Genomic DNA, 19,501 nt, shown 5'->3' on the forward strand with positions numbered 1-19,501 from the left:
TCATTGTGATGCTTTTGACATATTGCTTGTTAAGAACCCCAGAGATGACTTTGAAATAATTGTATCTGAGAGTGTTATTTGTATCTGTAAAGATAAGGGTTAATGTGATATAACAGACACACATATATATGACATATATACATACACATATGTATATAGTGACTAAACAGTTAAAAGATTTATAAAAGTATCACTTAGCCATTTCTAGAGCGTTTTCATCACTCTAAACAGAAGTTTCTTCCACTCCTATCCTATGTCTCTCTTTTCTACTATGTCTCTACCAATTTGTCTATTCTAGGTAGCACATATAAATGGAATCATATAATATTTGTCTTTTTGTGTCTGGCTTATTTCACTTAGCGTAATGTTATCAAGGTTCATCCATGTTGCAGTATTTATCAGAATTTGAGTCCTTGTTAAGGATGAATAATATTCTCTTGAGTGTATATATAGTCAGCCCACCATATCCAGGGATGCCCAACCTGTGGATCCGGAGGGCCGACTGTACTACATCATTTTATATAAGGGACTTGAGCATTCATGGATCTTGGTATCCGCTGGGGGTCCTGGAATCAACCCCCCTCGAATACTGAGGGATGACTATACTACATTTTGTTTATCTGTTCGTCTGTTGATGGACATTTGGGTTGTTTCTATCTTTTGGTTATTGTGAATAATGCTGTTATGAACACTGGTGTACAAGTATTTGTTTGAGTCCCTGCTTTCAATTCTTTTGGGTATATACCTAGGAGTGAAATTGCTGGATCATAGGATAATTGTTTAACTTTTGGAGGAGCTGCCAAACTGTTTTCCCCCATAGCTGCACCATTTTACATTCCCATCAACAATGTTTGAGATTTTTTTTTTCATTTACCTGTCATATGCACTCTAAGCAAATACTTCTTTTGGAAAAAGAGAAAAAGAGAAATTAATTTTTAAAAACACTCAAATTTTACAATGGAATTTTTTTACTCTGTAGGTATATGGAGCTGCCATCCAGTTTTATGAACCTTACTCTCGAGAACTTCTAACAGAAAAACAGCTTATGCAGCTGGGCCTGTTGACACCTGTGGAAAGAAAAATGGTCTCCAAATCCATCAATTCAAACAAATGCATTTGTTTACTCTCACACTGGCCTTTTTTTGAAGCTTTTAGAAAATTTCTCATGTTTATCTACAAACTTTCTGTGTCTGGACCACATCCTCTTCCCATTGAAAAGTATGTATAATGATTTGAAGGATGTCTGGTGAAAAAATTGGATGTATATATGTACATTTCATTGTTTACCTGACTTCAAGCATCAGAGTTGAAAGGGAAGGAGAGTCACAGTCATTCTACTTTTTGCTTGCTCCCTTCTTCACCTGAATCATTGACTCTGAATTTAAAATTGAGGAGTGGTGGTGAGGATGACCAGATAAAAATCTTCTGAGAATTCAGCTGAGGAAGAAACATATATATACATTATATTGTATGTGTTCTTCCTACTCATTCTTAAATAACCAAGAGAAAAATAGCTGTTGTTGCACACACACCCCAACTATCCAAATGACCATTGCAAGTTAAACATCTCTAAACTGATGTAGAAATTAATGGTGTTAATTGATGTTAATTGATTAATTGATGTTAAAAGTAAGGTTTTGGTTTTAGCATTGATAGAACTCTACATGCTTTCCCTTTGATTTGTAATTCTCTTCATCATGGAAATGTTTTGTAAGCAAGAAAAATAGATGTGGAACCACTGTCTTTTTAAAACCACATCTTTTCTGACTTCTAGTGGCATTTTGACTTGTTTATTATAGTAAATAACTCATGTATCCTGCTAACAAAGCAAGTCAAGATCTTTGGTGGAAATGTGTTATACTGTGTGTAAACAGATTTTTCTTAAACTTTGCAAAATTTCACATTATAGCAAAAAGATTATCAGTGAAGCATACTAGTTTAGTGGATAAGAGGGGGCCAGTTACCTGTAGGTTTTAAAGTAATGCTGCTCAAAAATCAACTTTATAAAATAGTAAAAGTACTATGCAGAAACACATCAAAATTTGGTGTAGCAATATGGTTTCAGCTTTCTTGTTGTATTACTGGAATGACAGTCTAATGGTTCATAATTCTAGATTTAACTTTCAGCTGTCAGATTAACTTAAAATTGATTGGAGTAAATTTAATGTTAATAATAAGTTAGCAGCCTTTTGAAAAATTAAGGTTCTATGAAATTTGTGAAAAAAAAATCAGTGTATATCATCAATTCTTTTTTTTCAGTTGAAGTAATACTTTACATTTAGTGGCTCCTAAGAGCTCAAAACTTTGGAAAGACTTGAGTTATTATGTATAGGTGGAGAAATAGGACAAGTGATTTGCCCGAAGTTATAGTGTAAGAACTATATTAATTTAATTAATATTATTAGATTGAATTCTGTATTAGTTTTGATTCATTATATCACAGTTAGTTGCTCCCCATACTGATACTGATAACCAGGGCAATAAATGTTAGCTTCTTTCATGAAAACTATATTCATGTTATTCTTATTTTCCTGGTGATAATAGGGTATATTAATCTGGACTTTTAATCAGGAAATACATTTTGCATTTTAGAAGTTGCATTCCACTCATAGTGGAATGAGTACATTTATTTACACTAAGTAAATGTATTTATTTATTTAGCTTAAGTTTTAGGTAAGTGGCTTTGTCAGGTCCAGGATGATGAATAATGGTATTTAAGATCTGTTCAAATCCATGAAGCATTTTAGAAAAGTAATTATCTTTATTTCAAAAATTTTTTCTAGGCACATTTCACACTTTATGCAAAACATCCCTTTTCCTTCACCACAAAGACCAAGAATCCTGGTACAGGTAATAAAAAACAGTATGTCTGAAGGGAGTGCTGCATATGTTCATTCCAGTCATTGCAGTGTCGGGGCTATGGCCCTTTTGGTTTGAGGCGGAGCAAGATGCATCCATGAAATCCTTGAATTCTCTGTATTTTATATCTTTAGCTAATATTCTTTGGTACTGTTTTTTTGAATTTTGGGTATACAGAATTGGAATAATTACAATACTTGGTTCATGACATCATCATTGGTTCATGTGTGGCCTTTATGTAGCCGACTTTACTAATGTAAAACCCAAAATTATGTTGAGGGCATGTTTTTAACATTCGAGTGATTAATAGATATCAAATGTGAAATTGGTTATGGTTGGAAGGCGGAAGTGAAGCAGTCTATAATAGTGTTGTTAAAGGACCAGTTTCTTTTTATTTCCAGTCAGTGGCAGACCTATATAAGTATATAGCTTGTGACGTAAGCAACTTACCATATGAGATCAGTATAGACGTGAACAGGTCTATTCCCTGTCCAAAGACATGAGTTCACTGATAATGTACTTGGATATGAGAGCAGTGTCAGAGTGCCATGAAAGTTTCTAAATTGCTTTCTCTCTATTTATATACTGTTCTTCCTGGACCAATAACAGTTTGCAGACTGATCTATAGAGGCAAGCTATTTAAACATTTTTTTCTAAGATGGTTATTAACATTATATGTGTTAGTCAAATATTGTTAATCTTGAATGTATTTCAGTTCAGCAAATATTAATATATATTAAGCAATTGCCAAATAGAGAGTAAATAAATTGGAGGCTTTTAAAAAGCAGTTATTCCATAATTTTTAAACAGCTGTATTTTAATCAGTTAACTGAATCAAAATTCAGTTGAATTAACCATTTAATTTTAAAGAACTATATACTTCTAAGTAAATAACAGCTATTGTTTTATGTTTTAGTACATGTTTCCAAAACTGTTTCAGTCTGCCTATTAAAACTGTTTTCCATTTTACCCTTGATCTAAATATTTAGGTTTCAAAATTGGCTTGGTTAATTTATCATTTTTTTTCTTTTTTTAAGCTATCAGTCCATGATGCGTTAATATTTTCACAACCAGTTTCTACACCTTTACCACTAAGGTAATTAATGGTATATAAAATAATACATTTGTTCACTTGGAGCAGAATGCTTTAAAATATTTTAAGGGTTAGTATAATAGAGTTGTGTTATCTTTACAAACTAAGAATAGCCTTAATGTTTCTAACTTTGATAGCTGGGGCCATTCAGCATTTTAAAAATGGAACACTTAAAGAAAGTTGCAAGATTGAATGTGGGGAATACCTCCCTTTTCCTCTCATCTCCCTTCCGCATATCCAGTTGCTTACTAAATGTTCAAGGTGAACTGATTTTACCTCCTAAAATGTCTTGAATCTATTGGCTTCTCTTCATCTGTGTCACTAGTCCAGGCTAGCATGATCTTTTACCTGGACTACTTCATTATGAGCCTCTTAATTGGCACTGTTTTGGTCTTGTCTTTCAGTTTTTTATCCACACTGTAGCCAGTGTTTCCTTCTGAGAATGCAAATATAAAATTGTTGGAGAATGCAAATATTTTTACTTTGGGCATAATCTCTTGTTGTTTTCATCCCTTCCTCTAATATGCTTTAGTCACAGTAGGTTTATTTCAATTTCTTGAACATGACAATTGCTTTTCCTTGCTTCAGGACCTTTGCAAATGTTGTCTCCCCACCAACCCCTACCTTCTTTCTTTAGAGCGCAGCTCAAATGGCTGTTCTTTAGGAAAATCTTTCCGATAAATGCCCTTGTTGCCAAAGGATGAGTTTGAATCATTCTCCTATACCATCTTATTAAATTTGCTACTTTTCAGTGATAACTAAATCAGGACTTGAAATTAATATTAGATTTTCAATTTATTAATATTTAGGAAATAATTTAATAAGCAAATCTTAGCACCTTTTGGTGAAACAGTTCATAATCACCTCTTTTTCTCTCCTTTTCTAGTGGAGCCAACTTTAGCACCTTGTTAATGAATCTGGGTCCTGAGACTTGTGCAACACTGCTGCTCTTTGTTTTACTTGAGAGCAAGATTTTGCTGCATTCTCTTAGGCCAGCTGTGTTGACTGGAGTAGCTGAAGCTGTTGTAGCTGTAAGTATAGAATTTTCTTTTTAGTGCAGAATTCTTGACAGAGAATTTTTACTCTAAAGGGAAATTTCCTTCAACCAAAGCTTTGAAATTACCACTAAATGTTTAACATAAATGTAGTAGGATGGCAAAGAGAAATACTAAATATAAAGAAAAAAAGTGATTTCTATTGAGAGAATTTCAATTTCTAATTTTTCATATTTTAAAGTTCTTCAGAGAATCTATATGATTACATAATAATAGAACTTGTGAATGAAACTTACTTTATTAAATGAGAAGCTCTGGTCAATTTCAGCTGCCCTAAAATTGTGGACATGAATTACATGATTAATTTCTCCCAATTTTAACTTTTAATCATTGTGAGCCAGTAATGTATAGGAAAATCTAGGTGATTGTGAAATTGGATAATGTACAGATGTTTAGCTATTGTGAAAAGCATAAATAAAAGTTAAATCAAGTCCTGTTTTAAAACCTCTTGATGGCTTCCCATTGCAATTAGAAGGAGGTCTGATCATGTAGGGCTTTATAGGTCATAATATAGAATTTTGGATGTTCTATTTCTCTAACTCTAGTTTCCATTATTTGTTTAATTTAAAATAGCTGACTCTCCTCTCTTCCCTTCCCCATTTTACTCTCATGGAAGTAAGGACCTTTTTTAGGTCTCTTTTTTACTCCTGTGTCCTCAGCATTTATCACAGTTAAATAGCATGGAGTAAACACTCAATAAATACTTGTTAAATCAACAAATGGGGTATGTCTCCAAGTTATTAATCTGGTCAGAGAAATGCTGCTAGGACTGAAAACAGTAATAACCATTTGAGATGGTTTATGGGGGGCAAAGATCCTAATTATGTACTAATTTTCCAAGCCTCCACAGTTACATGTAAAAGCAGAAGTTGTTATAACATGAAAATATTTGTTAATGAACTGACCAGTTTTAGAAAGTTCCCACTCAAATATTTCTTCCTATAAAACTTTAGGGATTATCCATGCCCCTCTGTCTGAATCTCTGTGGCCCAGTCTCTTGCAATGTGAAATCGGAAATCTTATTAAAATGCAAGATTGCATGAAATTTATGTAACCGATGTTGGAGAACAGCCTGAATTGCTTGCAAAACTATTGATAAATGAGGATTTGATAGTAAGGCAAATTACCATTTAAAGAGGAGAAAATTGAAAAGAATCCTGACAGTTTAAATTCCTCAAAAGGAGAGTGATTTGAATATCAAAGAATATTGAAGGGTTAATGGAGCCCCATAGCAAAAATTGATGGAACCAATGGGTATTCTTGTAAAATTGACATTGTTTATGATTGTGTGCAAAAGTCGAAGGTGAAGACAAGGGTGTCATATTTTGTTGTCCAGTAGCTTTATTCTGAAATTTCTTATGTAGTTAGAGGTGTAACATACCTTTTGTTGAATGGTAGATAGTCAGTTTTCCCTGGAGGAAATCTGAAGTCCTTGCAAGGTCCTTTGCGAGTAGTTCTATCCCTCTGCTCTCTGATACCATTTTCTGCTTCTCTCCCTCTTGCTCACTCTGCTCCAGCCACGCTGGCCTCTTTGCTACCCCTGGCACATACTAGGCAGTCCCCACACCTTAAGGCCTTTGCTCTAGCTGTTCCTTTTCTTCGAAGCGCTCTTCTCCTAGATATCCCCTTGACTAAAACCCTCACCTCCTTCAAGTTTCAGCTCCGTGTCACTTTCTTAATGAAGCCTACCCTGTTTGGCCTATTTAATAATACAGCCTGCTTTCCCCCTCTCCTCTCTCATGTTCTAAACTCTCATCGCCTTTACTTTGCTTTACTTTTTCTTTTTTTCGTAGCACTTAGCGCTCTCTCACATGGTATATATTTTATTTATTATGTCTTCTTTTTGTTTTCTCTCTTCCTGCTAGACTAGGTGTTGGCAAACTGTGGCCTGTGAGTCAAATCCTGGCTGCCACTTGTTTTTGTAAATAAAATTTTACTGGAACATAGGCCATTTATTTACATAATGCCTATGACTGCTTTCATACGTGAAGACAGAGTTAAGTATTTGTGACAGAGACAGTGTGGCTTGCAAGGCATAAAATATTCTTATCTTTTACAGAAAAAGTTTGCTGGCTCTTATGCTACACTGTACATTTCATGAGGGCAGGATCTTTGTTTCATTCACTGTTACAGCCCCATCATCTAGAACAGTTCTTGGTACATATTAAGTGCTCAATTACTAGAAAGTAAATAAATGACTGAAGACAGAATTCCAATTCTGTATAACCATCTGGAATAACTGGCAGAGGTAGTAAATGCTATAGGTAATTATTTGGGGTGAGTACTGATGGGTAAGGTAAGAATTGAACTAGATCTTGAAATATGGCAAGGATTTTTGTAGTAGAGGAAAGATTTTGTCATCAGTGATTAAAATTTTAATATTGATTATTAAAATTTTAATTTTTTTTTTTTTACTTATCAAAACTTGTCTTTTTTCCGTTTTAAAAAGAACACATTGATACAATTAAGGTAGAGCTTTATAAAGGAAAGCTGGTAAAGATTGTTGAGGTATGTTTTATATTGACTAATATTTTTAAGATGCCAAGATTCACTGAAGTTGGATAATATTATGTTTATTTGGGCAGTTACAAAATTTTTTTGGTTGAAATTTTTAGTTGACTATTACTGTTCCCAAGAGAATCATTTAAATTTTTTTAGTTCTTGGTGTTCTTAGTTGGATTTTAGTCAAAGGTTATCTTGAAAATTAACAGATGGATGAAATGCGTCAGAGTTAAAGATCATGAGTTCGTTTTATAAAATTTTGGGCTATTTTTTCTCCTCTTTCACTTTCTCCATAAAATGGGAATGTGGATTTTCTATAGGCATTAGAAGAATTAACATGCAAAGAGCTGTTAGCATTTTAATTGTGCTTATGATCATTGTCATTCTTGAAGATTTTAATCACATTGGTTCATAGTATTGCCTAGCAGTGTTTTATAGTCATTTAGTTTTTGGAATGAAGTTTAATATAGTCATTTAGTTTTTGGAATGAAACTAGACTTAAATGCTCTGTAATGGTCTCTTTCAGTAGTATTAGTTAATTACTAATTCTCATTGCAAATTTAAAACTTGGTTAATTTTTTAAAACTTTTTTTCCCAGATGATCTTTCCATTCCAGTGGCAATGCCCATATATTCCCCTTTGTCCTCTTTCACTGGCAGCCGTGCTTAGTGCACCTTTACCATTTATAGTTGGAGTTGACTCAAGGTATTTTGATCTTCATGACCCACCACAAGATGTTGTTTGCATTGACTTGGATACAAACATGTTATATATGTAAGTTGATTCTTTTTATATTATCTTCATTTATATTTTTCCCCACATGTAGTTATAGCTCATTGAAAGCATATACAAATATGCTACTTTTAAAAGTTGGTAATAAGTCTTCAGATTCAATGCAATGATTCTCAATCAGGACAGGTATCAGAATCCTGGAATGTTGTGTGATTTGAAAAAGATTGTGTTCAATATTATAATAGTTTATATTGGATAATAATGTTAACAGTAGGCAGGAGATATTTATGTTTATCAGAAGAGAATATGGATTATTAAAAAAAAAAGGTTAAAAACACTGCTTTCAGAGCTCAAGAGATGATACGCTATCTAGGTTTAGTTCAAAATCCGTGTGTAAGCTCTTAAAAAATGGGTTTACCTGTTTGAGTTTAGTCACGATATAGGGTAATATGCTGTTTTCTTAGTTGTCAAGATTTGAATTTTATAGGGATTACAGAGAAATTGATATTAAAAATCAGTCAGAGTTTGTGTTTACTGGAGGTGATAAATATGTATAGCAGTGGTGTAACTGAGGGTTCAGAGAGTAGAGCACCACACTAATAAAAGAAGATTCATCCATCCAGTTCTAGGTGGATGTTTAGGAGCGCCCTCTGCAGCCCCGTCCTCACAAAAACAACAAACAACGTGGGTAAAGGGAAGTAAGTATTGAAACTTCCCTAGTATTAGTGCCAAATTCCAGGTCCTGGAGTGCTTTTATTCTTTACTGTTTGATACTGGCAGAAAATGAATAGAGTAAGAATTTGGGATGAGACCTCGATGGTTACAGCAGTAGAATTGGTTGGGAAAATAGCCTTGAGTGAACCAGAAGAATAACTTAAGGAAGGAAGAAAACATTTAATGTACCTTAAAAAATAATTTTGAAATGGATCTACCATTGTATTTTGAAAACTATGTAATTGTGGTAGCTCTTTACTATGTTTGTTTGTTTATTTATTTGGGTTTTCAGTACTTTAAAAAAATCGAAGTATAGTTGATTTATAATATTGTACTATTTTCAGGTACACAGCATAGTGATTCAGTATTTTTACAGATTATATTCCAATAAAAGTTATTAAAAGGTAATGGCAATAATTCCCTGTGCTATGCAGTATATCCTTGTTGCTTATTTATTTTATACATAGTAGTTTGTATCTCTTAATCCTATACCCCTATCTTGCCCCTCCCCGCTTTCCTCTCTTCACTGGTAACCATTAGTTTGTTTTCTGTATCTGTGAGTCTGTTTCTGTTTTGCTGTACTCATTTTTTTTTATATTTTAGATTCTACATATAAGTGATATCACACAGTATTTATCTTTCTCTGCCTAATTTCACTAAGCATAATATTCTCTAGGTCCATCCATGATGCTGCAAATGGCAGAATTTCATTCTTTTTTATGGTCGAGTACTATTTTATTGTATATATATATATATATATAATCTTTATTCATTCATCTGTTGATGGACACTTGGGTTGCTTCCATGTCTTGGCAATTGTAAATCGTGCTGCTATGAACAATCAGGTGCATGTATCTTTTCGAATTAGTGCTTTCATTTTTTCTGGATATATTATATACCCAGGAGTGGAATTGCTGGATCATATGGTAGTTCTATTTTTAGTTTTTTGAGGAACCTCCGTACTGTTTTCCATAGTGGCTGCACCAGTTTACATTTCCACCAACAGTGTATTAGGGTTCCCTTTTCTCCATATCCTCGCCAACATTTAGTTTTTGTTGTCTTTTTGCTGAGAGCCATTCTGACAGGTGTGAGGTGATATTTCACCGTTGTTTTGATTTGCATTTCTGTAGTAACTAGTGATGTTGAGCATCTTTTCATGTGCCTGTTAGCCATCTGTATGCCTTCTTTGGAAAAATGTATTTTCAGGTTTTCTGCCCATTTTTTGATTGTATTGTTTGCTTTTTTGATAATGAGTTATATGAGCTGTTTGGATGTTTTGGATATTAACCCCTTGTTGGTCGCATCATTTGCAAATATTTTCTCCGATTCCATAGGTTGTCTTTTTGATTTGTTGATGGCTTCCTTTGCTGTGCAAAAGCTTTTAAATTTAATTAGGTCCATTTGTTAATTTTTGCTTTTATTTATTTTGCCTTAGGGGACAGATCCAAAAAATACTGCTATGATTTATGTTAAAGAGTGTCTTGCCTATGTTCTCTTCTAGGAGTTTTATGGTTTCAGATCGTCTATTTAGGTCTTTAATCCATTTTGAGTTTATTTTTGTATATGGTGTGAGGGAATGTTCTAATCTTATTGTTTTACCTGTAGCTGTCCAGTTTTCCCAGCACCACTTATTGAAAAAACTGTCTTTTCTCCATTGTATATTCTTGCTTCCTTTGTCATAGATTAATTGATTGTAGGTGCGTGGGTTTATTTCTGGGCTCTCTGTTTAGTTCAGTTGATCTATGTGTCTGTGTTTTGCCAGACACAAAACATGCTGTTCCTGTTTTGATTACTGTAACTTTGTAGTATAGTCTGAAGTCTGGGATGGTGATACCTCCAGCTTTGTTCTTTTTCCTCAGGATTGCTTTTGTAATTTGTGGTCTTTTGTGGTTCTTTATGAATTTTAGGATTATTTGTTCTATTGCTGTGAAAAATGTCATGAGTATTTTTTTTTTTTTTTTTTTTTTAACATCTTTATTGGGGTATAATTGCTTTACAATGGTGTGTTAGTTTCTGCTTTATAACAAAGTGAATCAGTCATACATAAACCTATGTTCCCATATGTCTTCCCTGTTGCGTCTCCCTCCCTCCCACCCTCCCCATCCCACCCCTCCAGGCTGTCACAAAGCACTGAGCCAATATCCCTGTGCCATGCGGCTGCTTCCCACTAGCTATCTACCTTACTGCGTTTGTTAGTGTGTATATGCCCATGACTCTCTCTCGCCCTGTCACAGCTCACCCTTCCCCCTCCCCATAACCTCAAGTCCGTTCTCTAAGAGGTCTGCGTCTTTATTCCTGCTTTACCCCTAGGTTCTTCATGACATTTTTTTCTTAAATTCCATATATATGTGTTAGCATACGGTATTTGTCTTTTTCTTTCTGACTTACTTCACTCTGTATGACAGACTCTAGGTCTATCCACCTCATTACAAATAGCTCAATTTCGTTTCTTTTTATGGCTGAGTAATATTCCATTGTATATATGTGCCACATCTTCTTTATCCATTCATCCGATGACAGGCACTTAGGTTGTTTCCATCTCCGGGCTATTGTAAATAGAGCTGCAATGAACATTTTGGTACATGACTCTTTTTGAATTTTGGTTTTCTCAGGGTATATGCCCAGTAGTGGGATTGCTGGGTCATATGGTAGTTCTATTTGTAGTTTTTTAAGGAACCTCCATACTGTTCTCCATAGTGGCTGAACCAATTCACATTCCCACCAGCAGTGCAAGAGTGTTCCCTTTTCTCCACACCCTCTCCAGCATTTATTGTTTCTAGATTTTTTGATGATGGCCATTCTGACTGGTGTGAGATGATATCTCATTGTAGTTTTGATTTGCATTTCTCTAATGATTAATGATGTTGAGCATTCTTTCATGTGTTTGTTGGCAGTCTGTATATCTTCTTTGGAGAAATGTCTATTTAGGTCTTCTGCCCATTTTTGGATTGGGTTGTTTGTTTTCTTGTTATTGAGCTGCATGAGCTGCTTGTAAATTTTGGAGATTAATCCTTTGTCGGTTGCTTCATTTGCAAATATTTTCTCCCATTCTGAGGGTTGTCTTTTGGTCTTGTTTACGGTTTCCTTTGCTGTGCAAAAGCTTTTAAGTTTCATTAGGTCCCATTTGTTTATTTTTGTTTTTATTTCCATTACTCTAGGAGGTGGGTCAGAAAGGATCTTGCTTTGATTTATGTCATAGAGTGTTCTGCCTATGTTTTCCTCTAAGAGTTTGATAGTTTCTGGCCTTACATTTAGGTCTTTAATCCATTTTGAGCTTATTTTTGTGTATGGTGTTAGGGAGTGATCTAATCTCATACTTTTACATGTACCTGTCCAGTTTTCCCAGCACCACTTATTGAAGAGGCTGTCCTTTCTCCATTGTACATTACTGCCACCTTTATCAAAGATAAGGTGTCCATATGTGCATGGGTTTATCTCTGGGCTTTCTATCTTGTTCCATTGATCTATCTTTCTGTTTTTGTGCCAGTACCATACCGTCTTGATGACTGTAGCTTTGTAGTATAGTCTGAAGTCAGGGAGCCTGATTCCTCCAGTTCCTTCTTTCGTTCTCAAGATTGCTTTGGCTATTCGGGGTCTTTTGTGTTTCCATACAAATTGTGAAAGTTTTTGTTCTAGTTCTGTGAAAAATGCCAGTGGTAGTTTGATAGGGATTGCATTGAATCTGTAGATTGCTTTGGGTAGTAGAGTCATTTTCACAATGTTGATTCTTCCAATCCAAGAACATGGTATATCTCTCCATCTATTTATATCATCTTTAATTTCTTTCATCAGTGTCTTATAATTTTCTGCATACAGGTCTTTTGTCTCCTTAGGTAGGTTTATTCCTAGATATTTTATTCTTTTTGTTGCAATGGTAAATGGGAGTGTTTTCTTGATTTCACTTTCAGATTTTTCATCATTAGTATATAGGAATGCCAGAGATTTCTGTGCATTAATTTTGTATCCTGCCACTTTACCAAATTCATTGATTAGCTCTAGTAGTTTTCTGGTAGCATCTTTAGGGTTCTCTATGTATAGGATCATGTCATCTGCAAACAGTGACAGCTTTACTTCTTCTTTTCCAATTTGGATTCCTTTTATTTCCTTTTCTTCTCTGATTGCTGTGGCTAAAACTTCCAAAACAATGTTGAATAATAGTGGTGAGAGTGGGCAACCTTGTCTTGTTCCTGATCTTAGTGGAAATGCTTTCAGTTTTTCACCATTGAGGACGATGTTGGCTGTGGGCTTGTCATATATGGCCTTTATTATGTTGAGGAAAGTTCCCTCTATGCCTACTTTCTGCAGGGTTTTTATCATAAATGGGTGTTGAATTTTGTCAAAAGCTTTCTCTGCATCTATTGAGATGATCATATGGTTTTTCTCCTTCAATTTGTTAATATGGTTTATCACATTGATAGATTTGCGTATATTGAAGAATCCTTGCATTCCTGGAATAAACCCCACTTGATCATGGTGTATGATCCTTTTAATGTGCTGTTGGATTCTGTTTGCTAGTATTTTGTTGAGGATTTTTGCATCTATGTTCATCAGTGATATTGGCCTGTAGTTTTCTTTCTTTGTGACATCCTTGTCTGGTTTTGGTATCAAGGTGATGGTGGCCTCGTAGAAGGAGTTAGGGAGTGTTCCTCCCTCTGCTATATTTTGGAAGAGTTTGAGAAGGATAGGTGTTAGCTCTTCTCTAAATGTTTGATAGAATTCGCCTGTGAAGCCATCTGGTCCTGGGCTTTTTTTTGTTGGAAGATTTTTAATCACAGTTTCAATTTCAGTGCTTGTGATTGGTCTGTTCATATTTTCTATTTCTTCCTGATTCAGTCTTGGCAGGTTGTGCATTTCTAAGAATTTGTCCATTTCTTCCAGATTGTCCATTTTATTGGCATAGAGTTGCTTGTAGTAATCTCTCATGATCTCTTTTATCTCTGCAGTGTCAGTTGTTACCTCTCCTTTTTCATTTCTAATTCTATTGATTTGAGTCTTCTCCCTTTTTTTCTTGATGAGTCTGGCTAGTGGTTTATCTATTTTGTTTATCTTCTCAAAGAACCAGCTTTTAGTTTTATTGATCTTTGCTATTGTTTCCTTCATTTCTTTTTCATTTATTTCTGATCTGATTTTTATGATTTCTTTCCTTCTGCTAGCTTTGGGGTTTTTTTGTTCTTCTTTCTCTAATTGCTTGAGGTGCAAGGTTAGGTTGTTTATTCGAGATGTTTCCTGCTTCTTAAGGTGGGCTTGTATTGCTATAAACTTCCCCCTTAGAACTGCTTTTGCTGCATCCCACAGGTTTTGGGTCGTTGTGTCTCCATTGTCATTTGTTTCTAGGTATTTTTTGATTTCCTCTTTGATTTCTTCAGTGATCTCTTCATTATTAAGTAGTGTATTGTTTAGCCTCCATGTGTTTGTATTTTTTACAGATCTTTTCCTGTAATTGATATCTAGTCTCATGGCGTTGTGGTCAGAAAAGATACTTGATACAATTTCAATTTTCTTAAATTTACCAAGGCTTGATTTGTGACCTAAGATATGATCTATCCTGGAGAATGTTCCATGAGCACTTGAGAAAAATGTGTATTCTGTTGTTTTTGGATGGAGTGTCCTATAAATATCAATTAAGTCCATCTTGTTTAATGTATCATTTAAAGCTTGTGTTTCCTTATTTATTTTCATTTTGGATGATCTGTCCATGGGTGAAAGTGGGGTGTTTAAGTCCCCTACTATGAATGTGTTACTGTCGATTTCCCCTTTTATGGCTGTTAGTATTTGCCTTATGTACTGAGGTGCTCCTATGTTGGGTGCATAAATATTTACAATTGTTATATCTTCTTCTTGGATTGATCCCTTGATCATTATGTAGTGTCCTTCTTTGTCTCTTTTAATAGTCCTTATTTTAAAGTCTATTTTGTCTGATATGAGAATTGCTACTCCAGCTTTCTTTTGGCTTCCATTTGCATGGAATATCTTTTTCCATCCCCTTACTTTCAGTCTGTATGTGTCTCTAGGTCTGAAGTGGGTCTCTTGTAGACAGCATATATAAGGGTCTTGTTTTTGTATCCATTCAGCTAATCTGTGTCTTTTGGTGGGAGCATTTAGTCCATTTACATTTAAGGTAATTATCGATATGTATGTTCCTATTCCCATTTTCTAAATTGTTTTGGGTTCGTTATTATAGGTCTTTTCCTTCTCTTGTGTTTCTTGCCTAGAGAAGATCCTTTAGCATTTGTTGTAAAGCTGGTTTGGTGGTGCTGAACTCTCTCAGCTTTTGCTTGTCTGTAAAGGTTTTAATTTCTCCATCAAATCTGAATGAGATCCTTGCTGGGTAGAGTAGTCTTGGCTGCATGTTTTTCTCCTTCATCACTTTCAGTATGTCCTGCCACTCCCTTCTGGCTTGTAGGGTTTCTGCTGAGAGATCAGCTGTTAACCTTATGGGGATTCCCTTATGTGTTATTTGTTGTTTTTCCCTTGCTGCTTTTAATATGCTTTCTTTGTATTTAATTTTTGACAGTTTGATTAATATGTGTCTTGGCGTATTTCTCCTTGTATTTATCTTGTATGGGACTCTCTGTGCTTCCTGGACTTGATTAACTATTTCCTTTCCCATATTAGGGAAGTTTTCAACTATAATCTCTTCAAATATTTTCTCAGTCCCTTTCTTTTTCTCTTCTTCTTCTGGAACCCCTATAATTCGAATGTTGGTGCGTTTAATGTTGTCCCAGAGGTCTCTGAGACTGTCCTCAGTTCTTTTCATTCTTTTTTCTTTATTCTGCTCTGCAGTAGTTATTTCCACTATTTTATCTTCCAGGTCACTTATCCGTTCTTCTGCCTCAGTTATTCTGCTATTGATCCCATCTAGAGTACTTTTAATTTCATTTATTGTGTTGTTCATCGTTGCTTGTTTCATCTTTAGTTCTTCTAGGTCCTTGTTAACTGATTCTTGCATTTTGTCCAATCTATTGTCCATTCTATCTCCAAGATTTCGGATCAACCTTACTATCATTATTCTGAATTCTCTTTCAGGTAGACTGCCTATTTCCTCTTCATTTGTTAGGTCTGGTGCATTTTTATCTTGCTCCTTTATCTGCTGTGTGTTTTTCTGTCTTCTCATTTTGCTTATCTTACTGTGTTTGGGGTCTCCTTTTTGCAGGCTGCAGGTTTGTGGTTCCTCCTGTTTTTGATGTCTGTCTCTAGTGGCTAAGGTTGGTTCAGTGGGTTGTGTAGGCTTCCTGGTGGAGGGGGCTAGTGCCTGTGTTGTGGTGGATGAGGCTGGATCTTGTCTCTCTAGTGGTCAGGTTCACGTCTGGTGGTGTGTTTGGGGGTGTCTGTGGCCTTATTATGATTTTAGGCAGCCTCTCTGCTAATGGGTGGGGTTGTGTTCCTGTTTTGCTAGTTGTTTGGCATAGGTTTTCCAGCACTGTGGCTTGCTGGTCGTTGAGTGAAGCTGGGTGCTGGTGTTAAGATGGAGGTCTCTGGGAGATTTTCGCTGTTTGATATTATGTGGAGCTGGGAGGTCTCTTGTTGATCAGTGTCCTGAAGTTGGCTCTCCTACCTCAGAGGCAGAGCCCTGCCTCCTGGCTGGAGCACCAAAAGCTTTTCATCCACAGGCTCAGGATAAAAGGGAGAAAAAGTAGAGGGAATTAGTAGAAGTATGAGGAAAGAAAGAAGGAAAGGAGGGTAGGAAGGAAGGAAGAAAGAAAGAAAGAAGCAAAGAAGGAAAGAAGGCAAGAAGGAAAGAAGGGAGAGAGGGAGGGAGGAGGGAAGGAAGGAGGGAAAGAAGGAAAAAAGACAGAAAGAAAGAAGATACAGTAAAAATAAAATACAGTATAATAAAGTTATTGAATTAAAAACTTCTTATTTAGAAAAAAAAAAAAAAAAGGGACGGAAAGAACCTAGGACAAATGTTGGCAGCAAAGCTATACAGACAAAATCTTACACAGAAGCATACACATACACCCTCACTAAAAGAGGTAAATGGGGAAAAATCCTAAATCTTGCTGTCAGAGACCACCTCCTCAATTTGGGATGATTCGTTGTCTAAAGGAGGGAAGGAAGGATGGAAAGAAAGAAAGAAAGAACGAAGGTAAAGTATAATAAGGTTATTAAAATTAATTATTAAGAAAAAAATTAAAAAAAAACATGGACGGATAGAACCCTAGGACAAATGGTGGAAGCAAGACTATACAGACAAGATCTCACACAGAAGCATACACATACACGTTCGCAAAAAGAGGAAAGGGGAAAAAATCATAGATCTTGCTCCTAAAGTCCACTTCCTTAATTTGGGATGATTGGTTGTCTATTCAGGTATTCCACAGATGCAGGGTACATCAAGTTGATTGTGGAGCTTTAATCCGCTGCTTCTGAGGCTGCTGGGAGGGATTTCCCTTTCTCTTCTTTGTTCTCACAGCTCCCAGGGCTAAGCTTTGGATTTGGCCCTGCCACTGCGTGTAGATCGCTGGAGGGCGTCTGTTTTTTGCTCAGACAGGATGGGGTTAAAAGAGCCGCTGATTGGGGGCTCTGGCGCACTCAGGCCGGCGGGGACGGAGGGGCACAGAGTGCGGGGCGGGCCTGCGGTGGCAAAGGCCGGCGTGACTTTGCACCAGCCTGAGGCGCGCTGTGCGCTCTCCCGGGGAAGTTGTCCCTGGATCCCGGGAACCCGGCAGTGGCGGGCTGCACAGCCTCCGCGGAAGAGGGGTGTGGAGAGTGACCTGTGCTCGCACACAGGCCCCTCGGTGGCGGCAGCAGCAGCCTTAACGTCTCCCGCCCGCCTCTGGGGTCCGCGCTTTTAGCCGCGGCTTGCGCCCGTCTCTGGATTCCGCGCTTTCAGCCGCGGCTCGCGCCCGTCTCTGGATTCCGCGCTTTCAGCCGCGGCTCGCGCCCGTCTCTGGATTCCGCGCTTTCAGCCGCGGCTCGCGCCCGTCTCTGGATTCAGCGCTTTCAGCCGCGGCTCGCGCCCGTCTCTGGATTCCGCGCTTTCAGCCGCGGCTCGCGCCCGTCTCTGGGGTCCGCGCTTTCAGCCGCGGCTCGCGCCCGTCTCTGGGGTTCGCGCTTTTAGCCGCGGCTCGCGCCCGTCTCTGGAGTTCCTTTAAGCAGCGTTCTTAAACCCCTCTCCTCACGCCCCAGGAAACAAAGAGGGAAGAAAAAGTCTCCTGCCTCTTCTGCAGGTGCAGGCTTTTCCCCGGACTCCCTCCCGGCTAGCTGTGGTGCACTAACCCCTTCAGGCTATGTTCAAGCCGCCAACCCCAGTCCTCTCCCTGCGCTCCGGCCTCAGCTCTCAGCCCCGCCCGCCCCGGCGGGTGAGCAGACAAGCCTCTCGGGCTGGTGAGTGCCGGTCGGCACCGATCCTCTGTGCGGGAATCTCCCCGCTTTGCCCTCCGCACCCGTTGCTGTGCACTCCGCAGCTTCGAAGCTCCCCCCTCCGCCTCCCGCAGTCTCCGCCCTCGAAGGGGCTTCCTAGAGTGTGGAAACTTTTCCTCCTTCACAGCTCCCTCCCACTGGTGCAGGTGCCGTCCCTATTCTTTTGTCTCTGTTTTTTCTTTTGCCCTACCCAGGTACGTGGGGAGTTTCTTGCCTTTTGGGAGGTCTGAGGTCTTCTGCCAGCCTTCAGTAGGTGTTCTGTAGGAGTTGTTCCACGTGTAGATGTATTTCTGGTGTATCTGTGGGGAGGAAGGTGATCTCCGCGTCTTACTCTTCCGCCATCTTCCGCCTCCTGTCATGAGTATTTTGATAGGGATTGCATGATTGCTTGGGGAGGTATTGGTCATTTTAACAATATTAATTCTTACAATTCCAGAAGAGCAAGGGGTATCTTTGCATTTCTTTGTATCATCTTCACTTTCCTTCATCTGAGTTTTCAGAGTGTAGGTCTTTCACCTTCTTGGTTAAGTTTATTCCTGGGTATTTTATTCTTTTTGATACAATTTCAAATGGGATTTTTTTTTTTTTTACTCTCCCTTTCTGATAGTTCATTATTATTGTAGAGAAAAGCAACAGATTTCTGTATATTAATCTTGTATCCTGCAACTTTGCTGAATTCGTTTATTAGTTCTAATAGTTTTTGTGTGGTGACTTTAGGGTTTTCTTCATTTTTTAAAAAAATTGAAGTATAGTTGATTTACAGCTCTACAGCCAAGTGACTCAGTTATACACATACAGACATTCTTTTTTTGTGTTCTTTTCCACTGTTGTTTATCACAGGATGTTGAATATAGTTCCCTGTGCTATACAATAGGACTTGTTGTTTATCTGTTCTAAATGTAATAGTTTGTGTCTGCCAACCCCAAACTCCCAGTCCTTCCTCTCCCTCCCCTCTTGGCAACCACAAATCTGTTCTCTGTGTCTAGGAGTGTGTTTCTGTTTTGTAGATAAGTTCATTTGTGTCATGTTTTAGATTCTAGAGTTTTCTATGTAAAGTATCATGTCATCTCTAAATAGTAACAGTTTGACTTCTTCCCTTCCAATTTGGATGCTTAATTTAACGGGAAGGCTTTCAGCTTTTCACCATTGAGTATGATGTTAGCTGTGCATTTGTCACATATGG

At 37.2% G+C, this 19,501-nt stretch overlaps 1 protein-coding gene across 4 annotated transcripts in view; it reads left to right on the top strand.

The window, feature by feature from the left end:
* The window catches only part of DENND4C (DENN domain containing 4C), a 135,693-nt gene that overhangs the window by 46,806 nt on the left and 69,386 nt on the right, over positions 1-19,501 (top strand). For 3 of the 4 annotated variants that reach the window (XM_030840586.2, XM_030840588.2, XM_060300971.1), the window contains 5 exons: positions 980-1,218; positions 2,784-2,850; positions 3,897-3,955; positions 4,839-4,983; positions 8,108-8,283. In XM_030840586.2, the coding sequence (XP_030696446.1) occupies positions 980-1,218; positions 2,784-2,850; positions 3,897-3,955; positions 4,839-4,983; positions 8,108-8,283 (686 nt within the window). The remainder of the gene's footprint in view (positions 1-979; positions 1,219-2,783; positions 2,851-3,896; positions 3,956-4,838; positions 4,984-8,107; positions 8,284-19,501) is intronic. The other variant, XM_060300970.1, reaches the window with a different exon arrangement.

This window comes from Globicephala melas, chromosome 6 (assembly GCF_963455315.2).
Source record: "Globicephala melas chromosome 6, mGloMel1.2, whole genome shotgun sequence".
In the NCBI taxonomy this organism is placed as follows: Eukaryota; Metazoa; Chordata; class Mammalia; order Artiodactyla; family Delphinidae; genus Globicephala; species Globicephala melas.